Source organism: Centropristis striata, chromosome 11 (assembly GCF_030273125.1).
Source record: "Centropristis striata isolate RG_2023a ecotype Rhode Island chromosome 11, C.striata_1.0, whole genome shotgun sequence".
Classification (NCBI taxonomy): Eukaryota; Metazoa; Chordata; class Actinopteri; order Perciformes; family Serranidae; genus Centropristis; species Centropristis striata.
Genome location: NC_081527.1, coordinates 15,408,065 through 15,423,734, shown reverse-complemented (window position 1 = coordinate 15,423,734; position 15,670 = coordinate 15,408,065). Strand labels below are relative to the sequence as shown.

Below are 15,670 nucleotides of genomic sequence, written 5' to 3'. Positions count from 1 at the left end.
GTAGGTAAAAAATGCTAAAAAAAAATATCTAGTTGTAGTATTGTAAATAGTTACCCTGAAAGATTTGCAGTCTATGTAGTGCGTCAATTTTGCCAGATTATATGGATGCTGATGTCTTTTGTTTTCATAACATCATATGTGAGTGAGTGGCCTTGACAAGAGGACATAGTGGTGTATTTGTAGTTCTATGAGCTTTTTGAGTTCTATTTGCACATCTGTACATGAAAATGCACTTGTTAGTTATTGATGTATTGAGTATATTAACTGTATATTACTGTAATTTGTTCTATATTTTGCCTGATTATGGTGATTCTGGGGTTGTGATGATGGGACCCTTGAATATTGTTGCCCAGGGTACAGCAAAGTGTTAATCTGGCCCTGTGTATAGGTAGCATAACCCGGGCCTCTGCGCCCTCAGACCGACGGTGTGGACCTTATTTATATACAGTCTATGGCATGGGTCTCAAACTCGCGGCCCTCATGACGATAATTTGTGGCCCTCATCTTGATATGAAAGTTTAATGTGAGTTTTATATGAAAGGCACTTTACCGTGTTGTGTGTGAAAGGTCACTTTAATTACTACCACTTTTTTGGTAATTTTGTGTCTTTTTTGGTAATTCGTTTTTTTTTAAGTAATTTATTTTTTTTTTCTGTAGTTTTGTGTCTTTGTTGGTAATGCTGTGTCTTTTTTGGTAATTCTGTCTTTTTTAAGTAATTTAGTTTTTTTCTGTCGTTTTGTGTCTTTGTTGGTCATGCTCTGTCTTTTTTGGTCATTTTGTGTCTTATTTTTGGTCATTTTGATACTGCCTGCAGCGGCCCCCAGGTAATTTGAGTTTGAGACCCCTGGTCTATGGTGTAGACCAGCTGTGAACTCTAGTAACCTCACTGACGTCCCGGCTGCCCAAAGCACGCGCCACCTCCAGCGGTCCAATCGCTGACAGAGAGCTGTCCCGACGTCATTCATTAGCTTCCGGGCTGGTAGCACTGGCCCGGCGCGATGCTCAGATTTACCATTTCACTCAATTTTGTATTATAACAGACCAGCTATTGTAATCTACTGCTATAAACACACTAAATAGATTATATCAATATCATGTCAGAGCTTTGGTTACGAGGATAAACAGGCTTGTTCCAGTCCCACAGCGGCTCCAGTTAGCGGTTGAGAAAAGAGGTGAGAATGTATCGCTTTGCAGATGTTGATGAGAGGGACTGGTTGCTAGCGACCAGATTGCTCAACAGCGCGACCAAGATCGCCTTTAATTGCCTCTACATGTGTGTATCATACGACGGCTGTGTCGCCTTTTGACCGCATTATGACAAATAGACAGATTTTTACTACGCCAGCAGCCGGCCAATAACAGCTGCAGTGGTTAGCTGAGGCGCTAAATGCTAGCTACCCCGGTATGCTAGCTACCAGCGCGTCTTTGAGCTCACCGCTAGCTGCTAATCTTGGTGCTGCTTTGCTAGCTCTGTATAGCTTTAGGCACGGACGGAGTGAAAAACGTCCTGATATTATCTGATTAAAATGAATACTCCCTCATGACCCGGTTAGGCTTTGACAGCATCACATATTCTATCTGGAATAGTGTACAGGTTATCATAACAATGTGTTCGCATCCTAAATCTTAATATTGCGTATGTCTAAAATAAATACACCCAAATCTGTTTTAACATCTCCCTAACAATACACGTTAAAGAGGCATTATCTGATTTAAGAAGTTTGTCACCAGATTGAAGTCATAGAGGGAAAGTTGTGTAGGTTAGCATCATCCTGTTATTCTGGTGCTCACTCATACTGGCATCATTGTGGATAAAATATATATAGTATGCAATTATAGCTGGATAAAAATCAGTATAGATTGTTGGGCAAAAATAAAATGCTCTAGGGTTACTACCTTAATATGTGGTGTTCATCTCCGGTATGTATGTATCAAACCTTTATCTATCTGTTTATCTGTGTGTGTGTGTATGCTTAAAAAATGCATTCATCACAATGTGCATGTGGGTCTCAAATCAGCTATTTGACATGACAAACCTGAATAGAAGTGCTGGCATTACAGTAGTGATATATGTATCATGGAATATTGCATGTAGAACTGAATATGTTGGGTATTACAACTGTGTTACTTTCTAATTATTTGCTCATATTAACATGGGTTATGTTGCTATTGGCATACTAACTAAGAACAGGTGTGGCTACTTCATTCCAATTAAAGTACACATCGACTGAACCTGTGTTGCAAGTGTTGCAGAATTTACCCTCCTGATTTGCCTTTTACTTCTTTGTGTTTGGTCTGTCCAAATAAATCTACTGATTGTGTCGGTTGGTTATGGTATCAGTTGCTGCACAACAGGTAAGACGACCTTCACTTGAAAGGTTGCGATGGTTTATACAATGTGCATTCAGTACTTGGTGGTAAAGGCGGTTTGTCGATTCACTAAAAGAAATAGAATTGCCTCCTTTTACATAGAAACACTATATAACTACAGTTTGATAATATAAATGGGGTGACATACTATTTGCACTCACTTAGAAATCATAGTTTTTCATTGTCATATTTTTTTAAGAGAAGTGATGAGGATGTTTAAAGCACTTGGATTAACATCCATGTGCACACACTCACACCTAGCCTAAACATACTGCTTTGAATTTATAATGAACTCTGTAGTGAGAGGCAATTATCTATTGTTGTAGAAGCATATTGGACCCTGCAGTGTAATATTACACTGTCACAGTCCTTACTGGAGCACGAGAGAGTGGTGCAGTGGGCTGTTTTATTGTTAGCCTAGTTGGACATTCACTGAGGACTCCCTCTCACTGAAGTTTAATATTACTGTTTTCAGTACAAGTGTAGCATGTTAGAAGAAAAAAAAAGTTTATCTAAATAAAAAATTTCCCTAAAGGAATAGTCCAGATTTTTGGAATTGTGGCTGTATGAGTTACTACTACCATAGTATAGTGTATTACCTAGAACCCAGAAGCTAAGCACTGTTCTGCTGTGGACGAAGGTTAAAAACAACTCCTCGCTTAAAAAAAAAAATCAGAACTATAACTTTAAAATTGTTAAGTAATATTTAGGTAGCTTATGTTTACATAAGACCAGGAGCAGCCCACCTCATCGGTCAGTGCTAGATTCTTCTCATTCTTGCAGAATGAATCCCCGTCGCTAGTTCTAGCATGCTCAGGCTTGGTGGTTACAGCTCTACACTGCAAATTACACTCTGGCCCTGAGGGTGCATGCGAGTCCAGTAGACAATCAGTTGATGCAAAGGTTTTTTAAAGTATATCCTAACAAATGACACCAGTTACAAGTATAACACATGCTGTGATACTGCATTTGCAAACATTATCTATTTACTAGCATTAATATTAATCGTTGATGACGTTAAGTGTCCTATAGTTGTGCTTTCTTTGAGCGTGCAAAGGGGCCAGCGTTTCTGGTGAAATAGATAGTGCTGCTGACTGAGAGAGCCTAAGAATAGGCAAATATGTTCCTCGGGCAAGCAAGGATTCACTTACCAGGAGGCAGTAACACATTTTCTGTTGCTCGATATTTCCAAATGTGCTGATACATCTTTCATTCACGACTGTACGAATAAAACTTCATGTGCCTTTGTGTTACAGGTCTTCTTGACTAGCAGCGTAAAAAGAAGCACCGCCTGCAACCTTCAACTACAGCGGCGTGTCAGAATATTTGAAGAGCAGTGACAAGTGCAGTGCATCATTGCTTGTCAGGTTTGATTCATCTCCAGCACTGACTTAATCCTCAAAGATGAAGTTGAAAGAGGATATGAACCCCCTGCTGCTGCAGGTCTTCCGCTCTGTGGTCTGGGTCTACTCGGTCATCACCTTCATACCCTGGTACTTCTTCTCCGGTGCGGGCTCCAATTTGGAACGGGCCGGTCGGATCAAGGCCCGCTCAATCAGTGGACACCCAGCAGGGCCTTACAGGGCCACCAACAGCCAAGAGAAGCTGGTGGCATGGCTGCACCCCAAGGTGGACACCATTGACAAAATGTTTGAATATGCTGCAAGTCGGTTTCCAAAGAGGGACTGTCTGGGAACCAGAGAGGTGCTCAGTGAGGAGGATGAGATCCAGCCAAATGGCAAGGTCTTCAAGAAGGTGAGCTGTTCTGTCATTGTTGCACACATGAAATAGATTGTGTATCACATTCATTATTTAATGAAATTAAGGATGCACCAATATTGAATTTTCCAGATATCCAATATTTTGCGACTTATTTTAGCAGATAGTCGATATATGTAGATATTTATCTTCATCTGCCGATACGGTGACTTGCCATTATCATCGTGCAAATGTTTCACTTTGTTTTCAGGAGCAAAGATAAAGTCAAGTCAGTGGGTAGCACCGCTCATCACATCTAGATTTAGAACTGTATGAGGGGAATGTGTGGGATTATAGGACGTTTGCTTGTGTCTGTGAGGCTGACAGCGCAGTCTGACACTGCACAGTGTGAGGGATGTGGGTGGAAGAGCAGCAGTGTTCCTGGTGCTTTCTCTCACAGCTGAGAGCCTCCTCATTAGGACCTGCATGGCTGCAAACAGCCCTATAGATGGTGCTAACGGACTGCACATTAAAGTTGATGTTGCACTGGGAATAACACCAGATCTTTCAGATTAAATAGTTTCATGTTTTTATTGTGATACAGATATGCATTGCTCATAAATCCACCAGTGTGGAACCTATGGATGTAAGGTTCATAAAACCATCTTCATATTTGTCATATTGACTAAAACTGCTCCTGAAAAGATGCTCTGAAGCTACCCAGGCCAGTAGAACTTATGTACACACATCAGGTTTTTTTTTTTATTATAGCATCGGCACTTTCAGAGATTGTATTATTTTGGTTTCAAAAGTATTGATGCTTTTGACATCATTAGTTGGGTGAAATATGTGGAATTAATTCTGAATTTTGCACATAACCTTTGAATGTTATGTGTTAGGTAATTCTAGGGAACTATAACTGGCTGTCTTACGAGGACACCTACGAGGCAGCAAAGTGTTTTGGCAGTGGTTTGGCAGCGCTCGGCCAGAGGCCTAAGTGTAACATCGCCATCTTCTGTGAGACCAGAGCAGAGTGGATTGTAGCAGCACAAGCCTGCTTTATGTACAATTTCCCACGTGAGTGAGAGAAAGACAAATGTGTATATTTAAAGTAAAGCCCCTGAGATGATCAAACTTAACTGGTTCTGAATTTGACAGTCGTGACCCTGTATGCCACTCTTGGACCCACGGCCATCGCTCACGGCCTGAACGAGACGGAGATCACGCACATCATCACAAGCAAAGACCTGCTTCAGACCCGTCTCAAGGTACCCGCTTTGTCATTATCCGTCTGCACTTTAAATGCACTGATGGGTCTCTGAATTACAGGCTGTTTATTGTGTGTTACAGTAGGGCGTGATAAGAAGCTCAGCCTCATTTGCATAATTACTTTTTCCTTCTCCCTCCCTCCTTCATCCAACTCCCAGGCTATCCTGTGCGATGTGCCGAGGCTGCAGTATATCATTGTAGTCGACAGTAAACCCAAAAGCTGGCCAGACATCCCCAGAGGCATCATGATCTACAACATGGACGCTGTGAAGGACATGGGATCCAAGCCTGACAACAGTGAGTATTTGAGCATTGTGATTAAAAAGGTTTTCTAATTTCAGGGGGGGGTGGAAGTGCACTGATGGAGGCTTAATACAAAGCCAACACCCTGATGTGTAATTGAAGTAATGTGCTGTGCATGACAGAGTCAAAAAGAGGTCAAATCCTCCACTTGCCGTGATGATATTGGGCAACATCTTAGGAAAATGATGTGTTTGTGCTCTAACAATCACTTAAGCCTTTTTTAATTATCTTGTTTTTTTCCTCTAACAGTATTTGATAAAGAAAACAGTGGAATATTATAAGAGATTGGATGCTGCAAATTGAAGCATATTTATATTTGAAATATTTTCTTAATTCATTTTAGCCTTCAGTTTCATAAAAAAACAAGAATTGCAGAGGAGATTGCTATTATTTTAAATATGTATAGGTTAAGATAAATTGATGGAGGGGTTTGAGCTAACAACAAGAAAATGCTAATTGATTATAGTATCAGCAAAAATGTAAGCTTTTTAAGTGAGGATTTGCTGCTTTTACCTTTTTTATATCATCATAAATAAAATATATTGACGGTTGGTCAAGCAATTCAAGGATCTTCACCCTTTTATAGGCTATTTAACAATTTATAGATGATTTTCTGAATATTTTTATCATTCGTGAAAATATCAGACCCTTTTTATAGAATACAGTTGTTTGAGAAGCATTCACTTGTGTCTTTTAGCGAGCAGCACAATTCTTCATAATAACGTATTAATACTAATAAAGTTTATATTGGTGTACGATCCATTTCCTCTCTAACCATCACCTCTCTGCTCTTCTGTCTCTCCAGTAGCAGTAGACCGCAGACAGCCAGAGTCATTGGACATCGCGGTCATCATGTACACCAGTGGCTCCACTGGCATCCCCAAGGGAGTCATGATCTCCCATGGCAACATCATAGCTGGCATCACCGGCATGGCTGAGCGTATCCCAAACCTCAAGTATGGCAACATCAGATTTACGTCCCCTCTTGTTTTTCTCTTGTGTTACAAAATGTCTCTGAAACACATACACTCTCCCATCTTTTCTTCAATTGCCACCACCTCTTTATGTTCTTCTGTGTCTGTATTTTAAATTAACCTGCTGTTTTGTGACTGCAGTGAAACAGACACCTATATTGGCTACCTGCCATTGGCGCATGTTTTGGAGCTCAGCGCTGAACTGGTGTGCATCTCTCACGGCTGTCGCATCGGCTACTCCTCCCCTCAGACCCTAGCTGACCAGGTCAGTGTATAAACACACATACACAACTTGCTTGGCGGTCAGTGTTGTATGTCATATATATATACATGACCAGATTTACATGCTCGTATCTACAGCTGAGATGGAATGCATTTGTTTAGTCTTTTGTAGCTCTCTTAAAAGGAACTTTCAGGAACTTAGAATGATAATTTCAGCCTGTCAGTGCCAAAAAACAGGCACTTTTATTGAAAATATTTTGACTTTTTGCAAATGCGCCAAAGGTAAACATTGCATCCTGTTTTGCTGCTGCAGCGATTTCACTCAATACTGGGCCAGTTTCAAATTTTTTTGTCCCCATTAGACACAAAAACATGAGAAAATAGGATCCAGGTTGAAAAATACCAAAGTTAACCTTAAACTAATTATCCTTGAAATCCTAGCAGAGTGCTTTGCTTTCATCTTTTAAAACTTGACTCCTATCCTGTTTTGTTTTTTATGTTTCCAGACGAATTGTGCGTGTTCAGACACCTCCATAAATTAGCGAGTCAATAGAGTTGACAGTTTGTTTTGTTTCATTTTCACAGTCTACCAAGATAAAGAAGGGCAGTAAAGGGGACACCAGTGTGCTGAAACCTACTCTCATGGCTGCTGTACCAGTAAGTGTTTTGTCACCGCACAAACCATCAATGCAGTCCACTCAGACCTTCAGTTCCAGTCAATAACACAGTGTTAACTGAGAGTTTTCCTGTCTGATGCGTATAGGAGATCATGGATCGAATCTACAAGAATGTGATGACCAAAGTGGAGGAAATGAGCAAACTCCAGAAGACGCTCTTTGTGCTGGCCTACAACTACAAGATGGAGCAGATCTCCAAGGGCTACAGCACACCTCTCTGCGACAGGTAAAACACATGTTAACACATTTGCGTCCCCTGTGAAAAATGAGCAAACATTAACTGTTACTGCATGGTTAATCATCGCCTGGATTGAATTCTTGTTAACACTGAGTCTCTATAAAAGGTGTAGCATATGTGAGTCATTGCATAATATTGATTCTGATATTGTGTTTGCACAGGGCATTCTTCAGTATTAGTCAGTATCTGGATGCTATGTAGAATTATTAACCATCTGAACCACACAACCTGACGGTGGGTTTGAAAGGCAGGAAAAAATCTTCAAAAATACACCATTTATTAGAACTATAAACTAAATTTAATTGTCAGATTCTTAAATATCCAACTTTCTCAGAGCAAATCATAAGTAATGGATGCTTCTGTAAGAAAAGAGAACTAAATCTAAGCTTAAATTAGTGATGTTTCTTTAAAATCCTTTATTCTACAACTAACCAGATCCTGTTTAAAAAAACATTACAGAAAGGTTGCAAAAATGAAAATGATTCAATATGTATAGCATGTAGAGCCCCATTTTTGTCTAATATTGGTAACACTTGTAGGCACTTTGAAACGGATTGTTCTACATATACACTTTTCTATGCTTGTAAAATGTTTTATTGCACAACAGATATTTTTGACTTCTCCATACGTATAGAAATGAATGTGCTGTTTCCATAGAAGTGCAGGACTTGTGTATCTACATATCGATTTATAATCTATATTTTGCCGTAAAACTGCTCAGGGCTCAGAGGGTTAACTTTTTAATACTCTGAATGGATTTTTTTCTGTCTCTGTGTGAGTTGTTGTTGGAGTCAGCCATCATCTCAACATGTTGTGTGTATTTTTGTTTTTGTCCACCACCTCCTCCACAGTCTGGTGTTCAAACGGGTGCGTGCACTCTTGGGAGGGAACACGCGGGTGCTGCTTTCTGGCGGAGCTCCACTCTCAGCTGCCACACAGCGCTTCATGAACATCTGTCTGTGCTGCCCCGTGGGGCAGGGCTACGGGCTGACGGAGACCTGTGGAGCTGGCACCATCAGCGAGAGTAAGAGAGAGGATTTCATGTGGAACTGCAGTTGTTTTTGTCAGCCTCTGTGAAATTAAAAGACAAGCAAATACAAAATTGCACTTGATTTGTAGTTATTACCTACATCTTAATCTGCATCCTTTTTTTTCAGTTTGGGACTACAGCACAGGGCGGGTTGGTGCTCCATTGGTTTGTTCAGAGATCACACTGAAAGACTGGGAGGAGGGTGAGTCAAATGGAAACAATTCAAATATAGTGAAGGCAAAAAAAAACATTGATATTCTAAGCAGGTTTGTGCTCCTCTAGGGGGTTACTACAGCACAGACAAGCCCAACCCACGGGGGGAAATTTTGCTTGGCGGCCCCAATGTAACGATGGGTTACTACAAAAATGAAACCAAGAACCGGGAGGACTTTTTTGTGGATCAGAACGGCCAAAGATGGTTCTGCACCGGAGACATTGGAGAGTTCCACTCTGACGGATGCCTTAAGATCATTGGTAGGAGATCCACAAACTACTGCATGTGTATGTGTGTGATATGAGTCTATTAGGATTGTGACGCGTGTTCTCTTCCAACAGACCGCAAGAAGGACCTGGTGAAATTGCAGGCGGGCGAGTATGTCTCTCTAGGAAAAGTGGAGGCTGTTTTGAAGAACTGCTCACTCATAGACAACATCTGTGCTTACGCCAACAGGTAAAATCCTGCAAACACTCCCTCTGAATCTGTTTCTTTCAGACTATTGACTTCAAGTGCTTTTATTAAGTGCAGGCCAGTGGCTTTTTTCACTTTGTGTCTCATTTTCTTATGTACTCACATTTTTCAGCGACCAGTCGTATGTGATCAGCTTCGTGGTGCCTAACCACAAGCAGCTAATGGCGCTGGCGCAGCAGATGCAGGTGAGGGGCACATGGGAGGAGATGTGCAACAATTCCCTGCTAGAGAAAGAAGTGCTCCGCATCATAACTGAGGCTGCTCTCTCAGGTAGGGAAAACAAGCCTCTGTTTTTTTTTTTTGCTTATTATCTAAGCCTAAGCCCGGAGGGGATCATGTGTTTGGCCACGTGTGTGCATGCGTCTGTCAGTCTGGTCCCTGTCTGTCAGCTGCTAATCTTAGACTTGTTTTTTATTCAGTTATTTATGACTATCTGCTCAAGGACCTCTCAAAATAGCTTGATTCATAATTTTTGATGAATCTGTTTCATAGATTTTTTTTATATCGTCATTGGATTCTGACTCATTGCTCCTCTTAACCGACTCCTCCGGCTGGTAGGGGCCCCAAGTCAACAGCTTCTTTAGTTACATAGCAAAGGCATTTCCAGGAATCAGCTAAGTTTAAAAACAAGTTTCATCCAGTCTGTTGCAAAATTTGTTCAAGTTACTTGTGCTATACTTGCCAGTGTAAACAATGCTGCCATTAACACACATGGAGCCTCATATTGCCGATAGCCATTTGCACCAGCTGGCGTTATAAAAGTATATTAAGACATCGAATGGCAGGGAAAAAGAGGCTTATAATGACCTCATTTGCTTCCCATGCTGCTTACAGATCGTTTTGAATTCTGAGGTGATTTAATTCCTGCTGTGGTTTCAAAACATACCAGCAGAAACACTGTGGCACTCCCGCGTTGTCCAGCCAAGACATCTCTTTTCTTTCCCAGTGCACTGTATTGATTACGATATAGCATCACCACATTGTCATAATGATGCAATATGTAACAAATGACAGATATCTTGAGTTTTATTGAGCCTTCTGTGTACCTCCATATTAGTGAAAAAATTGGTGCAATGTCCACTATACTATTGTCCAGCTCAAAAATTTGCCATATCAGCCACCATACCGATTATCAGTGAATATTCCCCTCAAAGGGTGTTTTCACACTTGAGCTGTTTGGTCCGCTTGAAACGAACTCTGGTGCGTTTTGTCGGATAGTCTGAGCATTCACACCAGCAAAAAAACAAACAAACAAACTCTGGTCCGCTCAAAAACGGAGGTCTCGGTTCGCTTCCAAGTGCACCAGAGTTCAGTTCACTGCACGTCAGAACGCAGTCCAAAACAAAGGAAGGAAACGAATCAAAACGGCACATTCTGAATTGAATTTGAGCAGAATTTGAGAATAAACACCAGGTGAGGTATTGGCAGGCTTGAAAAATGTCTTGTGGACAGACGTGGTCTGATGACTTGCTGCAAAAAAGTAGCAGCTCTTTCCCTCACACATTCTGTCCAATAGATGAAGGAAAGCATCAACAGCGTGACATTTGTTTACAGTTTTGGTGCGCTTGAAAGCACAGTGTAAAAGCAAACCAAACATAATGAAAAATGCAACAATGTGGACTTTATATTTGAAAGCGACCTGAAATCGGTATCGATATTGGTCTCAAAAATCCAACAGCTGTCACTCTCTAGACAAAATGTGTAATTAAAGTGTTAACGCTCACTGTCTTAACTTGACAGTTCAGTTTGGTCGTGTTGGTGTCTGTCTTGTGCTAGACTTGCACTACTATCATACTGTATCTGTCACCATCTGACCTGTGATTCTGCTCTCTTCCCCAAACCAGCAAAAATGGAGCGGTTTGAGATCCCCAAGAAGATCCGTCTGAGTCCTGAGCCCTGGACACCAGAGACTGGGTTGGTCACTGACGCATTCAAACTGAAACGCAAGGAGCTCAAAACACACTACCAGGAAGACATTGAGAGAATGTACGGAGGAAAATAACACCTACAAAAAACAACAAACAAACATACATATATATATATATATATATATATATATAAAAATAAATATATATATACTTGCACACATACACAAGGAGCTCAGAAGCCACTACCAGGAATACACAGAGAGGAGTAATACTTTAGATACAGGAAACACATATTACAGACACATAAAGCATCTCATGCGCCTCCTCCTCGGCTTCCCTGCGACCAGCTTCGATCAAAAGAGGGGGAGAAAAACTCTTGAATCCAGCTTAAAGCTCTCTGTCAAGACCAAACCGCAGTAGACACACAGACGACTGAACCATCCGGACGAACTTACCGTTCCCCCTTTGATGGATTTAGCCCTTCGAGTTGCCATGACAACCGAGGCGGCACACGAAGTCAGACGTCCGCTTGACTCGAAAGTGAAACAAATGCCAGGCTAGACGTGTATCTGGATCAATGTCAGCGCGCCCTATCTGTTGCTTCACTTCCTCCACCCCTGCTCTCTGGAGCCTTCCACCAGCTCAGCGTGGTCGTCGACCCATAGTGCAGATACCTGGCAGGGAAACATGGCAGCATGAGCCTGATAGAGGGGTCCCTCCTGGGCTGTAAGTGACATTCAGGTGGGATTCTTCGCAGAGATCTCATTTATCTTTCTTTTTTTTTTCTCTTGTTTTTACTTGTCGTTATGTTTCCTTCTTGTTTGGTTTATCAGCTTTGAAACCCATTTGACGAGTATTTCTGTACACGAGAAATCTGTGTTGCAAAGCCATGAGAGATTGAGCAGCAAGATGTTTTTGATTACTGTTTTTCTTACTGTTATTTAATTTTGTATTTCTTTATCCTCCTGTTTTATACTGCCAATTTGTTTACACTTCATATACTCTAATGACCATTGTTTAAAAGCTTTTTTTTTTTTTGTCTTTTCCACTCTTTTTTTTATCTGCCCGCATCCCAAAGTTTGTACATTTGAGTGTCTGTTTACTGACTTGACGAGTCGAGGCGATTCAGTCTTCTGTCCCTTCTGCTTTCGGCCTTTGCAGCAGGGTCAAACATCAATTGTAAAAGGCATCCGTTGGGACATTTTCTATCCCTGCTCTTTGCCCTCAGCATCATTTTTTCCCCCCATTTTAGCAGCCCCTGGATGCCTCCCAACCTGTGTCTTATTGATTATTTTGTTGGTTCCTTGACCTGCCGTAGCCCCCGCCACATCTGCCACATATTCCTCCAGTCATGACCAATGCACCATATGGATGTCTCCAAGGGAACTTTAGCCCAGCCTAGAAAAATAGTTACATTCGTTAGCTTTTTATCGGTTACTTTTTGGCGCAACTGTATATGTTATCCATTCTCGACATAGATCTAGTTACTGTTACTTTTGTCTTTTTTACTTATGGATATGAAATACAAATGAATGTGCAATATTTATACACAAATTTAATGTAGGAAGGAAGAAAAAAAACGCACATACAGCAGCCCCTCCATAGTGTATGAATGTTTAGGCCTGTTACTGATATTGGAATACCTGCAGAAACACTTGCATAAGAATAAAGGAGAGGACGGTAGAGAGACACTGATGGGGACGTGTAGATGTAGCCCATTTGAACGTACTGTGCTAAACAATGTAATGCTTTTTAATAAGACTGTCAAGTGAAACATGTTATATTTGGCATGGTAGAACTTGCATGTTGGAAAGTGCAACTGTACCAAAGCTCTTGAATATAAATATATATTTGAGAGAGAAATGAAAAGGATCACGCTCCAGTCGAACAACTGAAGAAATTAATTGTGAACACACTCCTTTATTTAAGCGTGGGTGTATAGCATAATCTCACAAGACCTCATATATAGAAAGCAGATTACATTTCTGTATCTTCAACTTGATTTATGTATATGACACTGTATGTGCAATGTATATACAAAGGGTCTTTCAACTGTTTGAAGTCATGTATAAACGATAGATTAAATACTGTAGGTTTTCAGATTGGTGGTGAAATCCTCTGAAGGCATCAGCGACACCCTTGCTTCAGTCTTTATTTCTTATCTACGACGGGCACAAGATGTTTGCTCAGTGGTCCTTCGTAAGGGCCTAATCTTTCCCACAGCTGCCCTCTTGGAATGCGTCTCTTGCTTTGCTTGTACTGACAGACATTTAGCATTAATAAAGGTACACCCAGGTACTCGAACTACTTCTCGACCCGCTTAACGCCGAAGAGTTATTTTAGCATGTAAAAAAACAAAACAAAAAAACAGAACTATCATGACGAGCTCTTCCCCCCTTCCTCTTTTTTATAGCAGTTCTCTCTCCTGACATTTCAGTGGAAAGTCAGTAGCTTACTGTGCTGTTTGCTGCTTCTTCCTCTGCCTGGCTAGAGGCGGCTAGTTGCCTTGTGACACACATGAGCTGTCTTCAGGGGTCTTAAGAATGTGAAGCACTCCCCAATGTTCTGTTGATAGCACACAATGCCGTGTCCTGCTCCATCCATTTGAACTAAAGGTGAGGCGAAAACAGCCAGAGGTGCAAAAGACGTCTCCTGCTGTTTTCACTTTGCATTGTAAATATGTCGAGAGGGGATTCAATCAAAATACCAATAATTGTACAGGTGTAAAGTCTCCTATTAACATATTTAATAATCTTTGTTACTGACCAGTTTTGGGGTCCTTGATTGTTGTGGTTAAAGGCCCTGCGAGCCAGGCTATTGCAAGTGTCTCCTTCCTTATTTATTTGTGATTTGGCCTTGAAAATCATGTAATGAAATAAAAAAAGTTTGTGTTGTAATTACTGATGGTCTCTGTGTGTTAAACACCTGAACACAACGAGCGAGGCTCAAAGTGTGACTGGTTCGATCAGCGGCTTGATTAGAATCATCCTGAAAGCAGAGTTTCTATGGCAACCAAGGCCAGTGTGTCTGTGCGTGAGTGTTCGAGTGGATGTGGTTTGTGAAGGACTTGTGTGGTGCACGGACGCAAACAGAACATGCAGTCCTGGGAGTCAACCTTCAATCAGAGCTAGTAAACAAAAGGTTTTTTGTTTTTTTTCCTTTCACAGACTCAGGAGTCATGTTGTCAGACACATGTTGGCCTTGGCTTCAGAGCTGTAAAATAATTTGATTCATAGAAGGAAGAAGCTTGACTTCCTGTGCCTTCCATGTACATTTGCTATCCTAAATAAGGCCAAATAAGCCAGCATTTTAGCACAGCATCTGCATTTCTTACAGGGTTTGGAATGTGCTTCTTGAATTGGAATATATTCCTTGAAAAATGCTTGATTTTTAATGTGGTGTTTGCATCCACACAATCACCCATGCAATTAATAAATAATACTTGATCAAAATATACAATTCAAATGATTATACAACTTGTAAAATAAAGTGTTGTTTGCCTTGATTGCTGTGGATATATATTAATCCTGTAAACTTCATTTTTCACAATAATTTAGATGTAATGATTAAGGCTTCAAGAGCCTTGAAATTTTTGCTATAGGCACCTTGAAAGTGCCTGAATTTTACCCCTAGAAATTTGTACGAAGCGTGTTCTTAGGATAAATGAATCTTGGATATGAGGCCCTGATATTATCAACAGTTAGGGCTGCAGTTATTTTCATTATCTGCACACTACGGTCTTATTTGTTTGTTTTTTAAATGTTAGAAAATGGTGAAAAATTTCCATCGCAGGTTCCCAGAGCCCAATTAGACATTTAACCCGAAAACCCTGTAAAAAAACAGAAAATAGTTAACTGTTTTAGAAGACTTAAAAAAGGCAAATATTCACATCAGAGAATAATAAATAATCCAATCCAGTCCAATCCACTTTATTTATATAGCACAATTTTAGTAAACACAAGGTTTCCAAAGGGCTGCACAACAATAAATAGATAACACAATACAAAGAGATGAAGTAAATAATAGAACAGTAATAAAATAAATAAAATGTACTGCCCACAAAAAATATAATATGCATGTATACAAATAAAAACATTAAATCATAAAGTCATTAAAAAAATTGAGAATTCTTGGTTTTTTCCCTTTAAAAACAGCCAAAAATGGTAGATAATTGTTTATCAAAACAGAACAGAACTTTTATTTCAGCTGTAATCAGCAGTTGTTATTACTTTAATTAATTTGATATGTTGTGTCATTATCTGCTTCACACCTCTGAGGTATGAGGCTATAAAAGGTTTGATTAAACAACTGGTACAAAAGAACATAAATACAA

At 40.4% G+C, this 15,670-nt stretch overlaps 1 protein-coding gene across 3 annotated transcripts; it reads left to right on the top strand.

Moving 5' to 3' along the window:
* The first annotated feature begins 981 nt into the window (after positions 1–981).
* On the top strand, positions 982–14,238 carry acsl3b (acyl-CoA synthetase long chain family member 3b). Of its 3 annotated transcripts, none has more exons than XM_059344669.1 (15): positions 982–1,172; positions 3,627–4,125; positions 4,968–5,145; positions 5,227–5,336; positions 5,496–5,634; positions 6,449–6,596; positions 6,756–6,879; positions 7,422–7,493; positions 7,600–7,739; positions 8,603–8,775; positions 8,909–8,983; positions 9,064–9,255; positions 9,337–9,451; positions 9,582–9,739; positions 11,314–14,238. In XM_059344669.1, exons 2-15 carry the CDS (start codon positions 3,775–3,777, stop codon positions 11,469–11,471), a joined length of 2,133 nt encoding a protein of 710 aa, XP_059200652.1. In that variant the 5' UTR covers positions 982–1,172; positions 3,627–3,774; the 3' UTR covers positions 11,472–14,238. The 3 variants fall into 3 exon arrangements, with proteins under 3 accessions (XP_059200652.1, XP_059200650.1, XP_059200651.1); XM_059344667.1 differs by having other exon boundaries at positions 6,446–6,596; XM_059344668.1 differs by lacking the exon at positions 982–1,172 and adding an exon at positions 1,239–2,355 and having other exon boundaries at positions 6,446–6,596.
* The last annotated feature ends 1,432 nt before the right edge of the window (positions 14,239–15,670 follow it).